Source organism: Danio aesculapii, chromosome 13 (genome assembly GCF_903798145.1).
Source record: "Danio aesculapii chromosome 13, fDanAes4.1, whole genome shotgun sequence".
NCBI classification, from domain to species: domain Eukaryota; kingdom Metazoa; phylum Chordata; class Actinopteri; order Cypriniformes; family Danionidae; genus Danio; species Danio aesculapii.
The window spans coordinates 28275220-28298816 of NC_079447.1; the positions used below are offsets into that span (position 1 = coordinate 28275220).

Below are 23597 nucleotides of genomic sequence, written 5' to 3' on the forward strand. Positions count from 1 at the left end.
GAGAGTACGGACTACACTACGGACAATTTAGCCAACCCAATTCTCCTGTACCGCATGTCTTTGGATTGTGGGGGAAAAAAAAGACATGTGAACGCAGGGAGAACATGCAAACTCCGCACAGAAACGCCAACCGACCCAGCCAAGGCTTGAACCAGTGACCTTCTTGCTGTGAGGCGACAGCACTACCTACTGCGCCACTGCGTCACCATATGTATATTTTAATACTTTTCTAAATGTTTTTTATACAAACACTATATATTATTCATTCATTCATTCATTTTCTTTTAGGCTTAGTATACATTATTATATTATCGTATAATATTACAATATATATTATCTCAAGAAAGAAGAATTAACTGACTGTTTCAATTACATTTAAAAATTCAGTGCAAATTTTGTTAGACACTTTTAGCATACAGTATCAGTATATAGCCATAAATGTCCCATCCTTATATTACAGAATATTTTTAAAAGTATCTCGTTCATAGAACAATAATTAGCAATATATCGTCTTTTCTTTTCCAGTAGATTCCTGTATATTTTTATTTTAATAAGGGCAAAAAGAGAAAATATTGCTACAGATCAAAGTTTTGTTGACAGATCTGTCCATTTTTTTCACCTGCTGCAGACAAGTGAGCCGTCCCTCAGGCCTGAGGTGATGATGGTCTGACTGTCTGGAGTAAAACAAACAGATCCGACTCCACCCTGCCAACATGAGTGGCACTGCAGCTGCACATACCTGTCCTGAACGTCAAAGGTATTCACATTAATATTAAACAGTTATTTGGGCAGTTTCCGAGAAACATGTTGTTCCTAGCCCAGCGCTCATAAACATGGTTTAACTTGCAGATTCAAAAGTAAATACCATTTCTGAGATCTCACAGATGCGTAGAAGTCCATCTCTGCCAACCGATGCCAGCCAGGTATGATGTGGAGAAAGCTGGAGAAATGCAGGACTCAATAAATGGCTTCTTGTCTCCTTCTCTGGGATCAGCTGAATTACAATATTAGGATTTTCTCCATTCTGCATATCATTTCATAAGAAGCAGTTAAGAGCACCTCCAGAAACACATAATAAAACTGTCATCAAACTGTAGGTGTTGTGTGTTATAAAAGCACCTCAGGGATACTGAATCTTTGCAGGACTTTTCTCTGTTGGCAGTAACCAAATATCTTGTTTACGGCCAGTACACAGGAGCAGAGAGAGTGAGGGAGCTCCAACACACAGCTGTCAAACACTTCTTTACGCAGACAGCCATAGGCATCCATACAACCGGTTGAGTCTGGAAGTGGCAAGACATTATGACAATGAGTTATATCTATAATCTCATAAACAAAACATGACAAGTGTTTTTATATTTCTCAGTAACCTGTGAGCTGTTGAGAAAATAGTGTCAGTAGCAGAAGCACATTTCCCTCGCTGATTTCCTTCTCCGATTTGTTGCATAAAACCAGAACTTTAATCTGTTTACTTTCTTGGTAGTACTGAGTGGAAAGGCTTACAATCGCACCTGGAGCCTCTGAAAAAAGATTTGTTAGAAATTACTTCAAACTGTAGGCAAAAAAAGTTCAATACACTACCCTATGCAGACACACAACGTCATAAGATGTTAATATTAGATTAGGACAATATTATTTTGACTTCCAATAACGACGTCAAATGATGATTGTTGATATTGTGTTGATTTTAGGTTGTGTAGGTAAGTGACCAAAATCCAACTTCGAGCCAACATCTTAACATCAAATACTGACATTTATTTTTCAGGTATGGCAATCAAAATCCAACGTCTGATAGACGTCATATTGGTAACGTCCAGCTGCAACATCATTAGACGTTGATATTTTGTTCTTTTTAGTTTGCGTTGAAAAGTAATCAAAATACAACGTCTGTCTGACGTCGGACATTGTCATTGATGTCGACCTGGCGTTGGGTTCTGACGTCAACCCGATTTTCATTTCCAAACAAAATGCAACGAACCACAACGTTGGGGTACAACGACAATCAAATGTCATGTTGACGTGCTGTGCCTGCTGTGACTGTTCAAAAGTTTGAGCTTGGTTAGTTTTTTGTATTTCTTGTATGCTCAATGTTTTTTTTTTTTAGATATAAATTGTTCAATTAAAAAAGTAATATTGTGAAATGTTTTCTAATTTATTACATTTTAAAGAGCCCATATTATGGGTTTTTGAAAATGCCCTTCCATGTAGTGTGTAACACAGCTCTAAGTGAAGTGAAATATCCAGCTAAGGCTTAAATCTGTAAGTGTACAGTGTTTAAAACTATTGATTCATCTATAAAAGAGTCGACTCATAGTGCTTCAAACGAGTCGCCTTGATAACGAGTCATTAGGTGTTTCGCGATGACGCAGCCACGAAACACAAGCCTCGCCAGTAGTTACGCGCGCAAACCAGGGAGATTTGAAACCTGCGGCCCCGCCCACTAACACAGAAAAAACACTAGACACACACACACAGACGCCGCCGGTCCAATGAAGTCACGCTGTGCTCAGATGGATAATATTGACAGTCTCTACCCAAAGATGAGTTGTTAACCTGGTACAGTACACGCAGTTACTCTTTATATTCTCTTATCACATGTAAGCCAGGTTAAAAACGCGACGCGTGCCGCTTTGTTTACGGATTTAACGTTAAAGGCTTTTGTGAGCTCGCGTTCCACTGCCGTTTGTCGTTGCTATGGCGATCGATCGTAAGCTAGGAGACTTGTGTCACTTTCCCTAGTTCTTCTGAGGAGCGTTGTGTGTGTGTGTGTGAGAGAGAGAGAGAGAGAGAGAGAGAGAGAGAGACAGAGACTCGCGTCGCTTTCCCTAGTTCTTCTGAGGAGCGTTGTGTGTGTGTGTGAGAGAGAGACTCGCGTCGCTTTCCCTAGTTTTCCTGAGGAGCGTTGTGTGTGTGTGTGAGAGAGAGAGAGAGAGAGAGAGAGAGAGTCGCGTCGCTTTCCCTAGTTCTTCTGAGGAGCGTTGTGTGTGTGTGTGAGAGAGAGAGAGGGAGAGGGAGAGAGAGAGAGACTCGCGTCGCTTTCCCTAGTTCTTCTGAGGAGCGTTGTGTGTGTGTGTGAGAGAGAGACTCGCGTCGCTTTCCCTAGTTTTCCTGAGGAGCGTTGTGTGTGTGTGTGTGTGTGTGTGTGAGAGAGAGAGAGAGAGAGAGAGAGAGAGAGAGTCGCGTCGCTTTCCCTAGTTCTTCTGAGGAGCGTTGTGTGTGTGTGTGTGTGTGTGTGTGTGAGAGAGAGAGGGAGAGGGAGAGAGAGAGACTCGCGTCGATCTCCCCAGTTCTTCTGAGGAGGGTTGTGTGTGTGTGAAAAAAGCCTTACACTATGAAGCGCGTGTGCACTGTGACTACTTTTATATAGTTGATTACCAGCTGGGCATTTCACTCTGTCTCGTGCTGAAGCCTGTCACTGTCGACCAATCGCAGCAGGCTGTCATCGGTCCAATCAGCGCAGATTAGCTTCGCGCTGAGGAGGGGGTTGGGAACAAATGAATCGCTGAACGATTCATATGGGAGTCGTTGGGATAATTAGGTAAAAATAAATGCAGGTTATAAGGCCATCAAAGTGTTTTATGACCTTGCATGCATATTAGACTGTTGTTGGAGACCCTTACAACCTAAATATGACCCTATTTCATGTATAATATGGGCTCTTTAAATTGTCATTTATCCATAAGGCAAAGCTGAATTTACAGCAGCTGTCACAAGATCTTTCAGAAATCATTCTAACAGATATTCATTCATTCATTTTCTTTTCGGCTTAGTCCCTTTATTAATCCGGGGTCGCCACAGTGGAATGAACCGCCAACTTATCCAGCACATGTTTTACGCAATGGATGCCCTTCCAGCCGCAACCCATCTCTGGGAAACATCCATACACACTCACTCACACATTCTAACAGATATTTTAAAATTTATTTTTCAAAAGCATGCACAAAAAGTACGCAAATATATAAATATATATATGAAAAGGCAACACTAATATAACCAAATGTATCAAATGTGTTCAGTTAAAAAGGTTGTATAGCATATGGCAGAGGGCATGAAGTTTCAGTGTATTATAAATGGTTAATGGAAAAGATGGGCTGTAGTTTCCATTCTGCGCTTTGTTTGTGGTAAAGATCTAAATTGTACATTTAGCAATGAACAGTGGACGAAAATTTGCCAAAACTGTAATGTCAAGAAACTTAGGAGTACGCTTAATACAATTTAAAACTTTGAATCGTTTTTATTGGACTCCGAGTAGGCTTTTCAGCCTTAGGTTGAAGGACTCTGTTAAATGCTGGAGATGTGAGAGTGAAAAAGGAGACTTGATGCATGCCCTGTGGTCCTGTTCTAAAATACAGGAATTCTGGGTTAAAGTGGACAATTACTTTCAGGATATTTCCGGACGCTGCTTTTCATTTGTCCTAAAATATATGTACTCTGTTTGTGTTGGGGTTTGGTGTGAAGATGTCTGAGTGGATTCAAATAAGTATTATGACTGGTAGACAAATCATTATGAGGGGATGGCGTTTAGCAGGTCCACCATCATTTTCAATGGGTTACGGAATTAGCGAATGTGGCAGCATCGGAAAAAAAGGACATATAGATTACTTGATAAATTGTATGTTTATCAGAGAAGATTGGGAAACTATTTGGCATTTTTGGAGGATGAATAAGGTCACTGTGGTGAGACGCACTGTAAAAGTGTAATCATCTTATTTGATGTATTTATGTATTATTATTATTGCATTGTTATTTTATTTATGTATTTTTTTTCACTTTTTTATTTTCTGTATGTGTGCTTTTTTATTTATAGAGTTTATATTATTTATCTGTATTTGGATTTATGATTGCAACATCTAATTACAGTAACTGCTGCTGTTGGGCAGGGGAAAGGGGGTGTTAAAAGGATGTAAAAATGTGTAAACTAATGCTACTGTTTAATTATTGAAGAAAATAAAAAAAAGAATCATAAAAAAGGTTATATATTGCCTTTTTAAGTGATTAAAACAGATATTTTAGAAGCATTTCTTATTTATAAAAGCTGACAACAGTTGTGCTCCCATAAATTCTTTAGGAAACCATAATGCATTTTTTTCATTATTGTTGATTAAAATGTGTTCAAATAATGTATATTTTGTACCATTGTTGCATTATGTTATGTTGCAAAACAATTCATTACCAATCCATCCGATAATATCAAATCCTTTTGATGGCCTTGAATCCAGCACAAACACACGTGAGTCTGAGGCTCCTGTGATTAAGCAGTTGCCACCTTGATCAAATCTGTTAAACAAATAATAATACAGCGTGCACAACATTCACTTCACATTCTTCCTCTTCACAAGAAATTTGATATAATACTGTAGCTGTGAAACTCACACCAAATGGTCTACAGGCACGTGGTAGAGATGAACTCTGTGAACTACCCTGAGCTTCTGTTTTGTGCTCATCTCCACAAACAGCACATCTCCGGTGGCCGTCCCTACCACAACGTACTGCGCTATGGGGCAGCATGCCATACTAGTTACCTGAAGTAAAGTCACACCAAATGACACAAATTTATGAAGTGATTCACTTGGTTTACCAAAAATAGTGTGTGTGTCATACAAAACCTCAAATATAGCACTAACGTGTGTTTGCAGAGAGATTGAGCCCATGCAAAGTCCATCATCCAGAGCCCACAGCTGTACAACTCCTGCTTCTCTAACTGACTGAATCAATGGAGATGCAGATGCCTTATTAATATTTAAGACCATTGAAATAAAGTGTTCATACATTGACTCATATCTACTTTGCATTCTACTTTTTACTATATTGTAATAATATATTGATTATAATTACCAAACAAATGCTTCTATCGGTGCAAACTGGAGCAACAGTCACAAAATCTCCACAAAGGACATCCAGGACTTTGACAGCTTTATCCTTTAGCAGTGGCTTGAATCTGTAAACACAGCCCTGAGAAGGAAAACTAAAGATTTTTAAGCATTCTCATGTATTTCCTTTCATTTATAAGTTCTGCATTGTGTTTTGATAAAAATAAAAAGTCTGTGACAGGTTTTCTAACAGCATTTTTGATTAAATAGTAAAATTGTATTTATTATAATCTATTATGCCATTTTTAGATCTCAAGTGTCCCAGATTGTGAAGTTTCAGTTTAAAATATGTATTTATATTTTATTAGTCATACATTCATTCCTGTATTCATCAAGGGTCGCCATAGCGGAATGGAACACCAACTTCTCCAGCATGTTTTACACAGCGGATGCCCTTCCAGCTGCAACCCAGTACTGGGGAATATTTTATTATTTATTTTTTCTTTATTTTCTTGCGTTTTATTTCACCCCCTTGTCTTGTTTGCTTGTTTGTTGTTGTTTCTGTAATTTTTGAAAATGTAATAAATATATTTCAAAGCCAAAGATGTGTAAAACACATAATCTTATTATACTGTATAACTTGCTTTACATTAATGTTATTTTAGCTACACAAAAAAAAACATAAAAAATGACACTGACATTATAATAACAATTAAAAAACACTTACTGTATTAGTCGTTAGCAGCAGCGTCTCACCATCAGGGGAAAAGCACATAGCAGAGGCTGCCTCTTCTAAAGCCCAGGTCTGCACAACCTCCAGTTTGTTTCCTTTAATTTGTATGCTTCGTAAAACACCTTCCTGTAATCATTTAGAAATGTTTTTGAATCAGGATGAAATAATGTTTATGTCTCACTTGAAGAGAGAGTAGTTTGTAGTTTCAGAGCTATTATTAGAGTGGGAATAAATAACAGTTCTTACCATTCCTGCAGCAAAGAGTTTAGAGTCCTGGAGGACTAAGCTCTGGAAACTGCCCTCCTGCATGGGCATTTCATTATCATCTGTGATACATTAAAACACAACTAAAATAAGCTTTAGAGAACATAAAAACCTAAAAAAAAATAAACAAATATTTATCTAATTCAATGTGAATCATGTATACCTGTGGTTACTTCGGTTTGTGGTTTATATAAAACGGAGACATGCGAAGTTTCAGGATTCACACAAAGCAGAAAACCTTCCTTGCAACCAACATACAGGTCAGAAGAAACTGACCAGCAGATGGCACTCGGACACAGTCTTGGTTTTATTAGTTTCAAAGGCTGTGAAGGATTGAAACAATGGTTGTTTTGAATAAAAAATTAAAAATGTAAATGTGACTGAACTTCATAATACAAATACAAAATAATATTTCATAACTGATACTTTTCCTTACAGAATTGTGAAATATACACCTAGCTATTTGAACCTTTTTGTTTCAATTCTAGGTTTACATCTTGATTAAGATATTTTAATTTTGATATATATATATATATATATATATATATATATATATATATATATATATATATATATATATATATATATATATATAATTTTGATTATGATATATAAATTTTGTATGTAAAATTGTTATTTTGAATTTATGTAACATTAAGGTAAAACTCTTTTTCTCAGAATTGCAAGTATATACTAGGGCTGCACAATATGTTGTTTCAGCATTGATATTGCAATGTGCGCATCTTCAATAGTCACATCACAAGGTCTGCAATGTTGAGTCTGAATTATAGTTGATAACAAGGAGCTACAGAACTGCTACTGGTAAGTTAAGCATAATAGTGTGAAAGATTCATAATTTGCATGTGTTTTGAAGGCCTGTGACTGAGCATTTCAATAGAGTTTAAAACTATCTGGGGACAAAACATTATGGTGTTTGGGGATGCAACAAAGATTAATAGTTTTTAATTATTTATACGGGGGAAAATTCTTACTTAGAATTTTAGTCTTGGTCCCAGTCCAAATATCTACATTTCAAAGCAGCAACAAGATTGCTTTATTTACCACATTGGCAGATATTTTAGCTTAAAGAAAAACTCTTAGTTTTGAATTATTTCTTCTTAAGGTGAAAACAAAACAATATTTCTACTTGATCCAAGAGATATTTCGACTAGAAACAAGACAAAGCAAAGTAAGAAACACTTTTTTTGCATTGTGATTATTCAATTTCTGTACCTGAATACTACTGGACTACTAAGAAAGCTGCCAATCAGAGCTATTCAAACCATCTTTTGAAACTGTATTCATATCACAATATTTATCGTGGAAAAAATATTGTAATATCCAATTGTAATTCCAATATCATGCAGCCCTAGTTTATACCATACAATTTTGGGACCATATCTTGTGATTTATATTTTTCTATCTCTCAGAACTGTCAGAAATAAATTCAGAATTACCAACAAAAATTGATTATCATTTCCAACTGAAAAAAATAGCACTGCAATAACCATATTTTGAATAATCCATTAACATTAAATCTATTAAGAAATACTCAGGAATCTATACAAAAAAGATATAGCTTATACCACAAAGTTGTCAGCTTGGTCTCCAATCAGTCCAGCAATTGCTGAAGTGGGCATTTGAGGACCTAAGTATGTCAGCTTCCCATTGAGTAAATGAGACGAGTTTGGTTCACACTCTATAGCTAAACCATCAGTGCCAGGGAGATTGACAGCACTGCAAAGCAAACATAAAGTAAGGTTAATGTGGACAATAAATATTGCCTGTGCATTACTGTCATTAGTTTATGTAATCTATGTGCAAATAACAGTGACATCTGCTGGAGAGACACTCTACCTAGGCTTCATTAAATGGTAGTTGTCACATCTTTCAACATTCCAGATGGTAAGAGACTTTGATTTTATTGCACAAATTTGACACCAGTTCATGGGGTTGAAAACCAGTGCTGAGATGTCCTCATCCAAAAGAGAACGGCTACAAAGTGGAAGGCCACTCTCCCAGTTCCTAAAAAGTGCATATTAATTAGTAATATAAAACAAACAAACAAAATAATAATGCATAAAATAAAAAGTTCTTATTTCTTAAATAAAATTGCAAGTAAAACATGCATTTTACCATAATGTGATGGTGTGATCAGGCATAGGTGATGCACTAACTAAATAAGGACCAGTATCACAAAGTGCCAAAGCTGTATAGCCCAGTTTAGTTGTGCCTAAAAAAACACACCGGTATGAGTTTGTACCATAGACTGTAAAAAAAGCTTTGTACCAAAACAGTTTTGACAACACAAATATGACTATCCGTAAGCTAAAATGTAACACACTTTGATATAGTTTCCCGTATAAAGACACAAATTATACTTGTGAAAAATGTATATTATAAATGCAAAATGTCCAAACTATTTATGTGAAATATATTTATGTTTTTAATAAACTACATAATAATATTTTCTACGTATTATAGTATTCTTCTCTTAGATTATTTATTTACTGATGTTTGCTTATTTTTAATGCCATTTTTCTTGATTTAACTACCTCAATCTTATTTTTATGGTTTTTTTTCTTTAATAAAGGCCCAGTTTTATAATGTAAAATGTCTAAAAATATGTTTATTTTTATTAACATTTTTACTGTTTTCCTAGTTCTTAGTCTTTCCCACTAAACCCCAGTACACACTTCTGCTTCTCCAAGTGTCCCCGGACCCCAGTTTGACAACCCCTGGTTAGGGTGTAACTCAGTATTGACTGACCTTTCAGTTCACTCATTAGCTCAAGCTCTGGATATTTGTAGATAAAGATGGAAGGATTGAGTCCGAGATCTGAGAAAGCAAGACACCTTCGATGCCCGCTGGCTGTAAATGCCCCAATACCAGAACCAGGACTCTGCAAAGTCTTCCTCGCTTTAGTTTCCACATTGAGGAAAACAATGAAGTTTCCGCAGGTGTAGCATGCTGTTTTCTTGTCGGCGAATTTAAATGTGCTATTGGTGAATCCTTGCACCCATCTTGAAGATAATAATCAACATTAAAACAGTATTTCGTTTTTTTTTTTATGGCATATCGTACTTACATCGAATAGCGTTACTACAGTATTTGTACATATTATAAAATTAGATTAAAGTTAGCAAGTTGAAGATGCATTTAACCATTAGTGCTAGGTAGTTAGCATAGATAATAACATCCTGTTTTACAGACTAGATACCTTTACAGGCTAAAGATTAATTAAAAGTTAACGTTAACATTTACGTAAATTATTCAAAGATTGTTCACGATTTTTATCAATGAATTATAACTCACTGAACTTCGAAGTTTCGCAGCACATCCATTTCAGCGCACCATCTGTGCTTGCGTCCGTTTCCTTAGCAACCAACCCCACATAGACTTTTAACCATAGCTTTTAACCATAACCAAAGAGCATAGAGTCATATATAACACATATTATTATTATTATTATTATTATTATTATTATTATTAAATTACATATACATTTTATATTTCACGAGTATAATGATAAACGAAATAGAATATAAATCATATTGTATACCTTGAATACAGAGTTTAGAGATTCAAGCTTTCACTATTAAAATTATTACTAATTATTTTTATCATCTGTGGCTAAAAATACCCAAATAATTTATATAATAACCTTTTATGTTAATAAATAAATAAAAAATAACAACAGCCATTTTAATATTGCTACTACTTCTACTATATAAAAAAACTAAACTATGATCATCATCATTATCAATATCATCATTATTACTATTTCTTTTTTTGTTTCTAAATTTTTCGGTTTATCCCAGATGGCGACTTTTATTTTGAAATGTTGTTTGGGCAGATTTTGAAAGGGAATCTGTGTCGGATTCACAAAGCGTTTCAGTGGGAACCTTCCAACCTACAATGTTGGGCACAGCGTCGTGAGTAAAAAGTAATGTCTAGCAAAAGTGAAGGGACGGCGTTGTCCGTCAACTGAACGAATGATCTGTAAATGCTTCCTGCGGCTTCTGCTAGCACCTCATATATGTCGTTTAACTTGACAGAAGCTCGTTTTGCCACAAGGTTTGCTTTGCATTTCATATAATTAGCCTAGTTAGCCAGCCGCGGGCGTTGGTTAGCGTGAATTGAGTCGTGTGCGTGGTGTAGTGGCGTCTACAATGTCTAGATTAACATGACTAGAGTACTGTACCAGTCTTCTTGCAGATTTATCTCACTCATGTCAGATTGTGCAGTGTAACGTAAGTTACAGTAAAACGGGCGAGTCATGATTTCATTTTGAGGAAGTAAGAGCTAGCTTACATAGCCAGGAGAGGGAATGGGCAGACTGTGCTTCAATAGGCTACCAAGAAAGCTTAAAAGGTGCCATAAAATAAAAGCTGCCCTTCTTCACTTGCTGCCTATGTAGACGGCTCACTGGCTGTTGAAGCACAGCCAAACCGCCTGTTCGCTGACAGCCTGTCGTTTCCCTAAAATAGCATTGTGTATATCGTGTAGCTTTCACTAATACATGCACCATGTGGCCATAAGAATGCAGTTATTTGCATATATTTGTATTGTGCATTTGCATTTTCGTATAACTTCCGTGTGTGGGGGCTGTGGGTGGGTCTGATGGACTTTGAAAACCTGTTATCTCGGTTTGCCTAGAGATTATTTATTTGTGTGTGTGGATGGAGGTTATGCAGCACATGCTGATCTGATTCTATGTTTGCAATCAGGGCACTAGCTTGTGTTATAAGCTGATCTTTTGTCACCTAAATTGATTGTTTATCCAGAGGATCAGCTCAGCATTCCCCTTTGTCTCCGGGCAGGTGAGTGCAGGCTGAGGGATAATGGCACATGTTGGGGCAGTTGTTGCTGCAATGGCCGGTCTGATGGCCATTCTGCTTCATTCTTCCATACACAAGATTGAGGAAGGACATTTAGCTGTGTATTACAGGTGAGTTTAAGGAAGTTGGATTGCAGATGCATTGATAGTTTTTTCTGCTGATGTTAATAATTTGTAAAACACTCATAAAAGGCTAAAGTCAATACTGTGTGCCTTTCGCTGAAATCATAGCTTGGCTAAAAATGAACATTCGGTCATTTACTCAACCTTATATTGTTTCGAAGCCTGTTCAGCTTACATTTTTTTCTGTCAAACATAAAATATTTTCAAGTGTTTTTGTATATGTGTGGTGTGCTTGTTTCTGTGGTTTGAGGACACAATATTGTTAGATGAAATGGGTAACGTGATTTACGAAGACACACCTTGTGCCCTAGTAATTCGAAATGTTTAAAAATCTTTTGACACTCAGTTTAATTTGCCACACAATTGCTGTGAGGGATAGGGGTAGGGTAAGGCCATATAAAAATCAGTTTTTAAAGTATAAATTACTTTAAGCTTATAAAGAGTTCTCATAAACCATATGCAGTATACAGTGCTCAGCATAATCGAGTACAGACATGAGTATGAGTAAATGATGACCCATTTTTGAGTTAATTATCTTTATACTAACAATTTTGACAATACTAATCATATGAAGATAACATTGGTACCATATTTATAATGTTGTTGTTTTTTTTGACAGAGGAGGAGCTTTGTTGACCTCTCCAAATGGCCCAGGTTACCATATAATGCTGCCTTTCATCACTTCATATAGATCAGTGCAGGTACAACTGTCATTTATTTATTATTCGGTCTAATTATCAATGAATTATAGCTTTTTATAGAGCTGTAAATTGTTAATAATTTCATATTATACATTGATAAGGTGTCCAATATTTTGCATGTAGCAAATGTTTTTATTCAAAGGAACACATTTTAACAGAGCCAATAATGTTCATAAGGGTGTTTCACACTGTGCTTTACCCCTTAAATGGTAAAAGACAATTTCACACTTGTTATTTAGTATAGCAGTGCTTAGCTAAGTTAGTTCTGCATTTGCACTGTCAGTGTAGTGCCAAAGTGAATTTATGAAATGATGTAGTGTTAAATTATTGCAGCTAAATGCACAGCGACCAACATCCTATCATGTGACTCCTATTCACATGCTTTGGAAAGTCACAAAAGCAATCTGTGTTGTATAGTTTTTTGTTTGGAGGGAGAGATGTCAAGCTGTGATGGAAAGTCACAACTGGAGTCAATAAGAAACTATTATTCCTTTTATTTTCTGAAAAGTTCATTCAGGAATAAAACTGATAGTTGTTGTCGGTATATAATGAGGATGTAAAAGATTGTGAGGATGTAAAACGGCCATGTGCTTCATTCATGCAGTCAATGACACAGACACTAGAAATATGCAAATCATTGATCTTATCCCAGGATTTAGGAATTTACAGTGTGAAACATCAGTGTATGAATAATAAGCGGTATGAATTGCTAATCCTGAGTAAATTATTAGAAGTGTGAATTATGCAGCAAGATAACTTAGGATTCTGTTTATTTGGGGTTTGAAATCTAAAGGGGTAATTCCCTATAAAATGAAAGTGTACTCACTGTTTACGCACACTCAAGAGGCTCTAAAACGTTTTGAGTTTATTTTTTCTGTTGAAACTAAAAGAAGATATTTTGAAGAATGTAAGAAACCACTAACCATTAACTTCATTCATTCATTCATTTTCTTTTCGGCTTAGTCTCTTTATTAATCTGGGGTCACCACAGTGGAATGAACCGCCAACTTATCCAGCACATGTTTTACGCAGCAGATGCCCTTCCGGCCGCAACCCATCACTGGGAAACACACACACACTCATTCACACACTCATACACTACGGTCAATTTGTTTAGCATACCCAATTCACCTGTACCGCATGTCTTTAGACTTGTGGGGGAAACCGGAGCACCCGGAGGAAACCCACGTGAACATGGGGAGAACATGCAAACTATACACAGAAATGCCAACTGACCCAGCCGAGGCTCGAACCAGTGACCTTCTTGCTGTGAGGCGAATGTGCTACCCACTGCATCACGGCGTTGCCCTAACCATTGACTTTCCAATGTTTCCAACGTTTTTCAAAATATATTCCTTTGTGATCAACAGAAGAAATTAACTCAAGCAGGTTTGTGAGAGCTGAGGAAAAGGATGACCGTTTAACAGTTCACTATCCTTTTAAGTGTGAATACCAGGATTATTAAAAATGTAGACTATAGGAAATGAGCTAGAATTTTGTTGAAGACGCTGACTTTCCCCTGTTTCATGTTTATAGACAACTCTGCAAACAGATGAAATAAAAAATGTGCCTTGTGGAACCAGGTAAACTTTCCTGTTGTTATGTAATCACGGATGTCTTAAAAAGATGCTTAAAATGGAAAAGTAATGTCATTATTTTGAATGGGATATTTTCTAGTACTCCAGAAGAAATATTTTCTCTGTTGTCTCTTCCACAGTGGGGGTGTAATGATCTATTTTGACAGAATTGAAGTGGTCAACATGCTGGTTCCAACCGCAGGTAAGAGTCTTAACGAGAGAGTTTACACAACAGTGGATGGTCTGTCTTTATTTTTTTTCCACCTTCAATCCTTTTTTCTAAACCTGTATAACTAGCTGTGTTTTCATTTGCCTTTTTTATGCACATTTTGAATTATCGCATAAAAACTGCGTAATGAAAACATAAAGATGTGCACACAATTTTTAAAATACACCAAAAAAGTATGTGCACATCTCAGTAGGATAAACATTTAATTCAATGAGAAAAAAGGCACAAACTACGATGAAAACACATTTACAGAATAAATTTCAGCATGCGCAACACATTATGTGATTAAGAAATAGGCAGGATTGGATGGCATTAATAAACAAACAGCAGACCATCTCAAATGTTGTTTTGGTCATTTTAAAATCATTTAACCAAATTCCATCATCAAAGTGGTTCAGTCCACTGCAATAAAATGCTTTTTCTTAAATCTAGTCTAAATGTGGTAAGCAAAATAATCTTGTTTTTCTCATTTGACATAAGATTGTTTTTGCTTGCCCAATTCTCAGATTACTTTGCTAATTTGAAGGAAAAACGTAATTTCGGCATATTATTTCTTTAAAGAAGAGATGTTTTGCTTGTCTAGAAAATGTTTCTTGATTTAAGAAATTTTAGGTATTTCACTAGAAACAACACAAAAAGAACTGTCTTGAGCGGCTGCACCCCCAAAGAGCTGTTCTATGCCTCCAAAAGCCACATCTCAAACTCTGTCCTGGAGGGTCGGTGTCCTGCAGATTTTAGCTCCAGCTTGCCTCAACACACCTTCAAGGATGTTTCTAGAAAACCTAGTAAGAGCTTGATTAACTAGCCCAGATTGGGGTTGGAACTAAACTTTGCCGGACATTGACCCTCCAGGACCAAGTTTGAGAACCCCTGCACGACGTGTTCATTCCATTCTTATCATTGTTTATCTTCATCTCCTGAGGTGCAGGTAATTTATTATATAAGAAAAAAGGCACAAGTCTAATTTGCATCTTTAGAAGGAAAAAGCAACTGACTTTAGTTTGTAGAACGCTCTGTTTACACATACTATTAAGAAGTTCTTTCATCAGGCCAATCGCAAGCAGATTAAATAAAGGTGTAAACTGATTTGAGGTCCACTTTTGACCAATTCCAGAGGAAGTCAAAATGAAGATTGGATTACTTGCACGGTATAAACACTCATATGGTTGATTGATTCAAACAGCCACAAAAACACTTATTCTTTGCCTACAAACCAAAGATATTTACCTAAAATTTTGTTTTTGTTTATGTATCTATAATGTCGCAGTGTTGTACAAAAATCTGAATTGTAGTTTCTATTCACATCCTATTCCTTTCCTTGCATTCCCACTCACTATAAACTGTAATATGTTATATTTCTTAATATTATTCAGCACTGAAAGTGAAATAATAAAAAAAACATCTCAACTGGCCACTTACCAGGTGGAAAACAAGGCCTAAATGAGATCACACTTGTCCTCTTTCTTCACAGTGGTGGATATAGTGAGGAATTACACTGCAGATTATGACAAGACGCTAATCTTCAACAAAATCCACCATGAGTTAAACCAGTTCTGCAGTGTGCACACACTACAGGAAGTCTACATAGAGCTGTTCGGTACGTCACTGATAAGTCAAACAGTTTATTCTGCTAAGTATACTGAACTTTCTTTTGTTTATGTGAGCCCTGTTTCTGTTGTGTCGCTGGTTTCATATTTGGTGCCTTTTCCCTTGATGAACATTTGTCTTGGACTGGCATTTGTGTTGTTTGTTTCATGACAGACATAATTGATGAGAACTTGAAGACTGCACTGCAGAAGGACTTGAACTGTATGGCTCCTGGTCTCACCATTCAGGTATCTTTTTTTTTTCTTATATATATATATATATATATATATATATATATATATATATATATATATATATATATATATATATATATATATATATATATATATATATATTCTAGGTCTTTTTAAATAGGGTTTTAGTTTTTATTCAAGCAGAATAATTCAATTCTGTGGTATCTTTTGCAGGCCGTGCGAGTCACTAAACCTAAAATTCCAGAGACAATCAGAAGAAACTATGAGCTCATGTGAGTTAATATATTGTTCTGTCCATATTACATGTGTGTCAAGTCTTTTTAAATCACACTTTTGTTTAAAAATATATTTGATAACATTTAATGTACTGTATACTAATCATGAAAAGTTTTTACGCTCAATATAAAGAAGTTGCTTGGCAAAAATAAAGTTGAAAAGACAATATTGTGAAATATTATTACAGTTTAGAATAACTTTGGTAAGCAATTTTGAAATGTATTTTATTCTTGTGATTTTTCGGCAGCTATCTGTTCTCTTCTCAGTGTCACAGAATTCCTAAAAAGTCATTTTAGTCAGTTAATTTGGTGTTTAAGGAAGATTTAATATGATCATTATTTAACATTTATTATTATTAATAATAATAACAACAAACATTATCAATGTTGAAAAAAGTGTTTATTGTATGAATAATTTTTTTTTCAGGATTTTCTGATTAACGGTAGATTTTAACTATCAGCTTTTATTTAAAATAGGCATTTTTCATAAACATTATTTGGAACTTTGTAACATTACATTTAAAACAAAATGTTACTGAACTTTGAATTGATTTTTTTTGTGTGCTGAAAACCACCAGACGTCTTTTTATAAGCTGTTCTTGGATGCATCTGTCTGTCATTTTAATCAAATTTGTCCTCTCTTTCACCATCTGCAGGGAGGCAGAGAAGACCAGGCTTCTCATCACCGTTCAGACACAGAAAGTGGTGGAAAAGGAGGCAGAAACAGAAAGAAAGAAGGCCATCATAGGTGAGTCCAGGCATCTAAATATACTGCCAATCATGTCTAGGGTTCTATCTTCATTCATCTTGTGCATTGCTCTTGTTTCAGAGGCTCAGAAAGTGGCTCAGGTGGCAGAGATTCAGTTCCAACAGAAAGTGATGGAGAAGGAAACAGAAAAGAAGATCTCAGAAATTGAAGGTCTGGTTTGTCTACTTTAGTATTTTCACAGTTTGTCACAAAAGATGGTGCTTAAAAATAATACTTTACCAAAATGTATATACAAGCACAATTCACATTGACAAAATCTATTTTGATAATTGAAAACACAGTTCATGAATTCAGTAAAAAGCATAAATGTTTGCATATTTTGATCAACAATACAAGTTGATTGTTTAATTACTGAATATATAATTTCAGATATCAACAACTAGATTAAGAAAGAAAAAATGAAAAACACAATCTGATATTTTAGCTCATTTTTATTTTTGATATCAACAATTCAATTGTTTATATCAACCGTTTCGTTTTTGATATAAAAAATTGGATTGTTAAAATCAAAATGTAATTGTTGATATTAAAAATGAAAACAAGCTGAAATCTCATCATTTTCATTTTTATGAGAGAAAATTCTAGTAAATGCAGTTTTAATATTTAGTTTGTTTATTTTTATTTTCTGTTTTGAGTCGAAAACAGGGTGACAGATGAGCTTTTGTTATTTGGTGCCTAGAGAATAGCAGTGTCCAACTGTCCTGCAATCTTTTACTTGTCCTGCCCCTGCAACTGGCAGATCTCGGCAGCCGGTCGCAGGATAGTGTGGGTTATCTGAAACAAGCAGATATTTGGTATTACAGCTGCATAGTCGAAATGCACAGTTCAGCCATTCAACAAACATCTTCCATGTTTTGCAGATTACAGACATATTCTGTTATAACGGCATTCTATTTGTCCAAATGGGTGTGGAAGAGCTTGAAAACCTGGCATATACATCCTGATCAAGTAAAATGACATAATAAAATTGTTACAACTTGCTGCATGCGCTGTACAAGCACAAAGTGGAGCTTCTGGAGTCTGTTCAGTAAGGAGGGTTTTATTGGTGGATTAAAAGCTCAACATGATTGGCTAATCAAAATATCATCCAAAAAAGGAATCATATCCTGCCAGAAAGGTCTCAGAAATACTGCACACAAATTCAAAGCACTCCATGCATGCATGACTATTTTCAAATGCATATTCAGTGCCTAACATCTTTCATAAATGTGTGATGGAAATCTGTTCAGGATCATGAAATATACATACATGTATTATAAACATATTTAGGTAGCAAGCATTTGTGTGCATTGAGGAAATATTTATGCCTTTTGAATTCATGAATTGCGTTTTGAATTTACAAATTTATTGCTGTACAAGTTTAAATTATATTTTGTAAATGTTTTATTTTTTAGACTGATCTAGCTCCATACTTACCAGATTTGTTTATTTTCTTTTAACAGATGCTGCTTTCCTGGCAAGAGAGAAGGCAAGAGCAGATGCTGAATATTACACTGCTGCAAAATTCGCTGAAGCCAACACGGTAAATAAATCACAACTACAATTTAACATTTTCAGATTTGTTGTTGTTGCTGTTTGTGTGTGTTTGTGTTTTAGTATAACTTAGGGGCTAAATGTTTAGTAATGCATGTTTACGTTTAAAACCTGTTAACATTTTCTAGAAAAGACTTTAAATCTCTCCAGTTCAAAGTTGGGAAAATAAAAGGATACTGATGGTTCAATGTTTTGTATTCACATTTTAAGAAGTTATGTAAAATGGTATAGTAGAAGCTCTAAAAATAATGTGAAACATGAACAGAAATGATAAACATTGTTGTAGTTTCCCTCTCTCCAGAATAGAAGTTTTAATTTAAACTGTATTCAGAGTTGTAAAATGATTTAAACTATACATATGTGTCCCTGAGCCACAAAATGTTGTGTTTTATGAGTATATATATTTGGCAATAGCCAAAAATACATTTTACATTGCCAAAGTCATTACAATATTCAGTAAAGATGTTTCATGAACATATTTTGTAACATTTCTGAGTGTAAATATATCATCTTTTTGATTTGTAGTATACATAGCTGAGAATTTCATTTGGACATTTTTAAAGGTGATTTTCTCAATTATTAGATTTTCAGATAGTTGTATCTCAGCCAAATATTGTTGATGTATAAATCCCAATTTCAAATAAGTTGACATGTTTTGTGATCCAGGGTTTCATATAAAACAAACAGAATTATAGTGGAAATTACTATAAACCACATCAATTATAAACATCAAACATTTTATGACTTATTTTAAGCAGAACTGAAACTTGGCATTGTCTGGGAAATGTGCTACACAAACACCCACATCCCAGTAGAAAGAAATTCAAACACAGGCAGCTTTTGCATGTTTTGCATGCTTGATGTTAATTGCTTTATCTTTATGAAATGAAAAATTATGATGCAGACAAAAATAGATATATTTTCATATTCTGGAAAATCTATTTCGACAAATCCTTGAAGGGTTGATTTTTATTTTTGAATATGTTTTAATGTTATTAGATGCATTAAATTAGGAATAAAGTACATCCAGGAGGTTATCATCACAGATTAAAGCCGGACCGGCTTATAAGCAGTCTGACGCGAAGACTCTGTTTCTGTATAAAAACAATCCTCCTGGATTTACTTTATCCTGCTTATTACATGACTGCTTGCCACAAAACATAACAATAAGACTTTAATTAAATTGACAAACTAAAACAGCTGATGGAGTATACACTAACCTTCACATTATTCAGTCACAAGATGCCGCCAAACAATCAAAAACACAAAGCTGAGAGAAATGAAACCGACTGAACAAAGCATGTACTAAACTATACATTATTTATTCACAAGATGTCGCCAAAAAATATGTCGCCAACCACAGCGCTACAAACAAGCAGATCTATTTAAATTTGAATTTGAGGATTTGAACGTATTCACTGATGGTCAACGTGATTCGAAGCTCCCATATGAGCCTGTATTATTTGTTAACTCTGAATAACATACCTTGGAATGTCACGACTGACCGATTAGAATTGAATATTCCAGACAGCCGTGTAATAACTCTATTTAATGTACAGGTTTAAATCAGACACATAACAGTCGGTTTGTTCACTGTTAGTTTCTAAGTTACATACACCAGTCTAATCTGGTAAATTGATAAAAAAATAAACTCAATTAAACCACATACTGAAGTACGTCTTGTGTGTGTCACTTTTACACTTTTTTTTTCAGCTTGCACAAAGCTCAAACATCTTTCAAGCTCCACTATATTACGAAAGCTCCTCTAGGAGTCTGTAGCGTCCGCTCTGAACACATGAAGGCGCATTCACACATTCCACACAGGATGAGCTCAGATCGTTCATCAGACACTTCTCTGTCTCCCTCCTCCACAGCTCAAGCTCACGCCGGAGTATCTGGAGCTGATGAAGTACCAGGCCATAGCTGCCAACAGCAAGATCTACTTCGGTCAGGACATCCCAAATATGTTCGTAGACAGCAGTGCCTCCCGTCCAGCCGCAGGAGAATCCGAGCAGCTGGAGTCCTTGAGCATGAGAGAGAGTCTTAAGAAAGCGTCCAAGTCCAAAACCTCAGAAGGCCACTGAAGGGCCTGAGATCTGTCCACCCCCTTCTCCCTCTCCCTCTCTCTCTCTCTCTCTCATTCTCTGTCTCTTGTTTTGGGGCAGGAGTGCTTGTGAGGCATGCTGACATGGATATTTTCCCTCTTCTGCTGCAGTGGTGTTGGGTGCTTGGCTCGCTGAGGAGACTGACATACAGAGCCTGTGGTTTTCCAGCAGTCATTTGTGGGCTAAATGGTAAAGTCCAGCAATTGTGCTACTGATTATCGCCAGATTCGAAACTAAAATGTTCCTGTTTCACATCAGCATGCTTTCTTCCCCCCCTTTTTTTTTGTTGCTCAGCTTTCTCTTCTCTTTTACAGATCCATGCTAATTATTTATTAGGCGCAGATGCTTCTGCGTGAAGTATGTGAACATTTGGAGGAATATCTTTTGTGTTGTCTTTTATGAAACTGGAATTATAAGGCATCACACTAATTGAGATCAAAGGCAGTGAGTGGCTTAAACGGATAGTTCACACAAAATGACAATTTACAAGTGGTTCAAAACACAAAAGACGACGTTTTGAAGAAAGCTGAAAACCTGTAACTATTAACATTCCATAGTAGGAAAACAAACACTATGGAAGTCGGTGGCTACCATTGCCTACAAATTTTTAAAACTCAAACATGTTTGCGACAAGTGATTGACGATAGAGTTTTCAGTTTTGCGTGAACTATCCCTTTAATTATCTACGAAATGATCAAAGTCATTTTGTAGCTAAACTGTCATCTCCTTTTTTTCATATGTTGTTGAAGGGATGTTTCACTACACCTTTATATAGTCACCATTTATTCATCCTCATGTTGTTTCAGAATCAGTGATGCTTTCTTTTATGAGACATGAAAAGATAAACTACATTTTCAATATTTTTTTTTTTTGTCTGTACAGTGGAAACCAACAGTCTCCAATGTTGTTCTTTGCTTGGACCACTTTGGTTTTAATTGAACGGACAAAAATAATATATTTAAAAAAAATTGTTTTTAAAATAGGTTAAATCCAGTCTGGAATGACGTGAGGATAAGTAAGCAATGATAATATTTAATATGAGGTGAATAATCCTTTCGCAAAAGTCCTCATGTCCATCATCACTAACTTGATTAGCACTAAAATCTTAATTTAGTTGAGCCGCGGCTGCAAAGATCAGTGGCTTTTATATGTTATTAATTCTGATTATTATATGTTTGTAAGAATGATCTCTTTTTAAAATCATCCCTTGCTTGATTTTGTTGATCTTCAGGATAAAGAATTTGACACCAGAATATTTTGTTGTGAATCGGATTTCATGTAATGTCGGAAATCGTGGGTTTTGGTATAGTGTTGTGTAGCGTGTTCATTTGTGGCGGCCCTGCGGATGTTTCAAGTTGTTGGTTTCCTACCGAGCAGGGTTTCATACAATTTCAGAAGATTTGATTTCCAGGGCTTTGAAAAGCAACGAGATTGGATGGCTTTCGGATGGTCGTGTATATATAGTAAAGTGACTAACAAATGCCTTTCTGACTTTAGTTGAGCTTGTTTATTTGGTCATTACTGGAATGAGTTTATTTCAAAGGGAATTCAGTAACAATAAGGGCTGCTGTATTAATAGGCACTGTAAAACATTTAGCATTATGATGAGTGAATGTTTATACTGAAATGTGTCACCACTAGGGGAAGCCAGTGATCTGTAGGAACCACAAGAGTAAGAGTTAAATCACTTGACAGGGTTTAGCTTTCCTTGGAAGGTGTCAAATCTGCATAAGTTGCGTTCATATGCCATTAATAGCAATGCTTTGCAGCAAATCATTTTTGAATAGTGTCTGTTAGTACTATCTCAGGAAAAGAGACCTGTGTGTTAACTTGAATGGCCTGTTTTTTTCCTTTCTTTAGTATAGAAATCAATATAAACTGAGGTCTGAGTCAGGTTTGAGTTGATTGTGTGAATCTGTCACACGGCATGTTGATTTTTCATCATTTGCATACTTATCGATTAAGAGACGAGTACTGGTTTAATACAGTTAGTCCGATTGTTGATGCTACATGCAGTTGCTTTTCCCATTTCCCCTTTTAAAGGTATGGTTCACCCAAAAATGAAAATTCTGTCATTTACTTGTGCTCATAATTGAGTTTGTTTCTTCTGTTGAACACAAATGAAGGTATGCTGAAGAATGTTGGAACAGCCATTGAATTCCATAGTAGTGTTGTTGTTGTTGTTTTTACTATGGATGTCAGTGGCTGCTTTATTTTCCAGCATTCTTCAAAATATCTTGTTTTGTGTTCAACAGAAGACTTTTTTTAGTTTAGAACCATTTGAATGTGAGGAAATGATGAGGAGATTAGTTTTTTGGGTGAACTGTCCCTTAAATTTACTTCATCCTTGGATCCTTTATAGTGTGAATACGACTGTCTCAAAGCGATGTGTTCCCTGTGGTTGTTAAATGGAGAGAGGACAGACTTTGACTGCCCTGGAATAAACCCACTCTGTGAATGTCACTTTTTTATGTCAGCGTAATTTAAGCTCCTAATTTTAAAACATTTATATGCAAAATTTATAACATTTTGACAATGTTCAATTCTGTGAAATAAAACCTATTTTGATACCATGAAAATGACGCTTGTGTGATCATATTCTTGCACATTAAGGAAGTGTACCTCATGTCCTATTAAGGAAGCGTTTCACACTGGTTAATGTCATAGATTGTGTCACGATTAATTGTGTTGTAGTTTAGTATGTGCTATTTTCCAAGAAATAGAGAGGAATAGGAAATAGATCTCATCTTACATATGTGAGAAGTGCGGTTTAAAAATATAAATCTTAAGTATATGCCAAACTTGGCTCTTGGTTTGTTGAAAGTCTCACTGTTGT

General features: G+C 35.7%; 2 protein-coding genes across 4 annotated transcripts in view; one reads left to right on the forward strand and one right to left on the reverse strand.

Annotated features, from left to right (window-relative positions):
- Positions 1 to 10151, reverse strand: part of cfap43 (cilia and flagella associated protein 43) — an 18202-nt gene extending 8051 nt beyond the window's left edge. The window contains exons 1-16 of the mRNA XM_056471462.1: positions 10123 to 10151; positions 9577 to 9830; positions 8944 to 9040; positions 8665 to 8832; positions 8394 to 8544; positions 6971 to 7130; positions 6790 to 6869; positions 6538 to 6669; positions 5836 to 5952; positions 5625 to 5705; positions 5374 to 5522; positions 5174 to 5277; positions 1371 to 1520; positions 1120 to 1283; positions 866 to 1024; positions 620 to 744 (exon numbers count right to left, since the gene is read on the reverse strand). Of these exons, the coding sequence (XP_056327437.1) occupies positions 620 to 744; positions 866 to 1024; positions 1120 to 1283; positions 1371 to 1520; positions 5174 to 5277; positions 5374 to 5522; positions 5625 to 5705; positions 5836 to 5952; positions 6538 to 6669; positions 6790 to 6869; positions 6971 to 7130; positions 8394 to 8544; positions 8665 to 8832; positions 8944 to 9040; positions 9577 to 9830; positions 10123 to 10151 (2120 nt within the window). The remainder of the gene's footprint in view (positions 1 to 619; positions 745 to 865; positions 1025 to 1119; positions 1284 to 1370; positions 1521 to 5173; positions 5278 to 5373; positions 5523 to 5624; positions 5706 to 5835; positions 5953 to 6537; positions 6670 to 6789; positions 6870 to 6970; positions 7131 to 8393; positions 8545 to 8664; positions 8833 to 8943; positions 9041 to 9576; positions 9831 to 10122) is intronic.
- A 508-nt stretch (positions 10152 to 10659) lies between these two features.
- On the forward strand, positions 10660 to 23340 carry erlin1 (ER lipid raft associated 1). 3 transcript variants are annotated; one of them, XM_056470703.1, is made up of 12 exons: positions 10660 to 10742; positions 11631 to 11758; positions 12390 to 12471; positions 14008 to 14054; positions 14189 to 14250; positions 15749 to 15874; positions 16039 to 16112; positions 16293 to 16351; positions 17011 to 17102; positions 17184 to 17273; positions 18566 to 18645; positions 20531 to 23340. In XM_056470703.1, exons 2-12 carry the CDS (start codon positions 11652 to 11654, stop codon positions 20738 to 20740), a joined length of 1029 nt encoding a protein of 342 aa, XP_056326678.1. In that variant the 5' UTR covers positions 10660 to 10742; positions 11631 to 11651; the 3' UTR covers positions 20741 to 23340. The 3 variants fall into 3 exon arrangements, with proteins under 3 accessions (XP_056326678.1, XP_056326676.1, XP_056326677.1); XM_056470701.1 differs by having other exon boundaries at positions 10667 to 10753; XM_056470702.1 differs by lacking the exon at positions 10660 to 10742 and adding an exon at positions 10760 to 10884.
- The last annotated feature ends 257 nt before the right edge of the window (positions 23341 to 23597 follow it).

What these genes read in the sequence shown, in the direction of transcription:
- erlin1 (XM_056470703.1), top strand. Translation starts at nt 11,652, where the DNA reads ATGGCACATGTTGGGGCAGTTGTTGCTGCAATGGCCGGTCTGATGGCC. An exon ending in CTTCATATAGATCAGTGCAG is followed by an intron (nt 12,472 to 14,007) that starts GTACAACTGTCA and finishes TCATGTTTATAG; the next exon opens with ACAACTCTGCAAACAGATGA. An exon ending in CATGCTGGTTCCAACCGCAG is followed by an intron (nt 14,251 to 15,748) that starts GTAAGAGTCTTA and finishes CTTTCTTCACAG; the next exon opens with TGGTGGATATAGTGAGGAAT.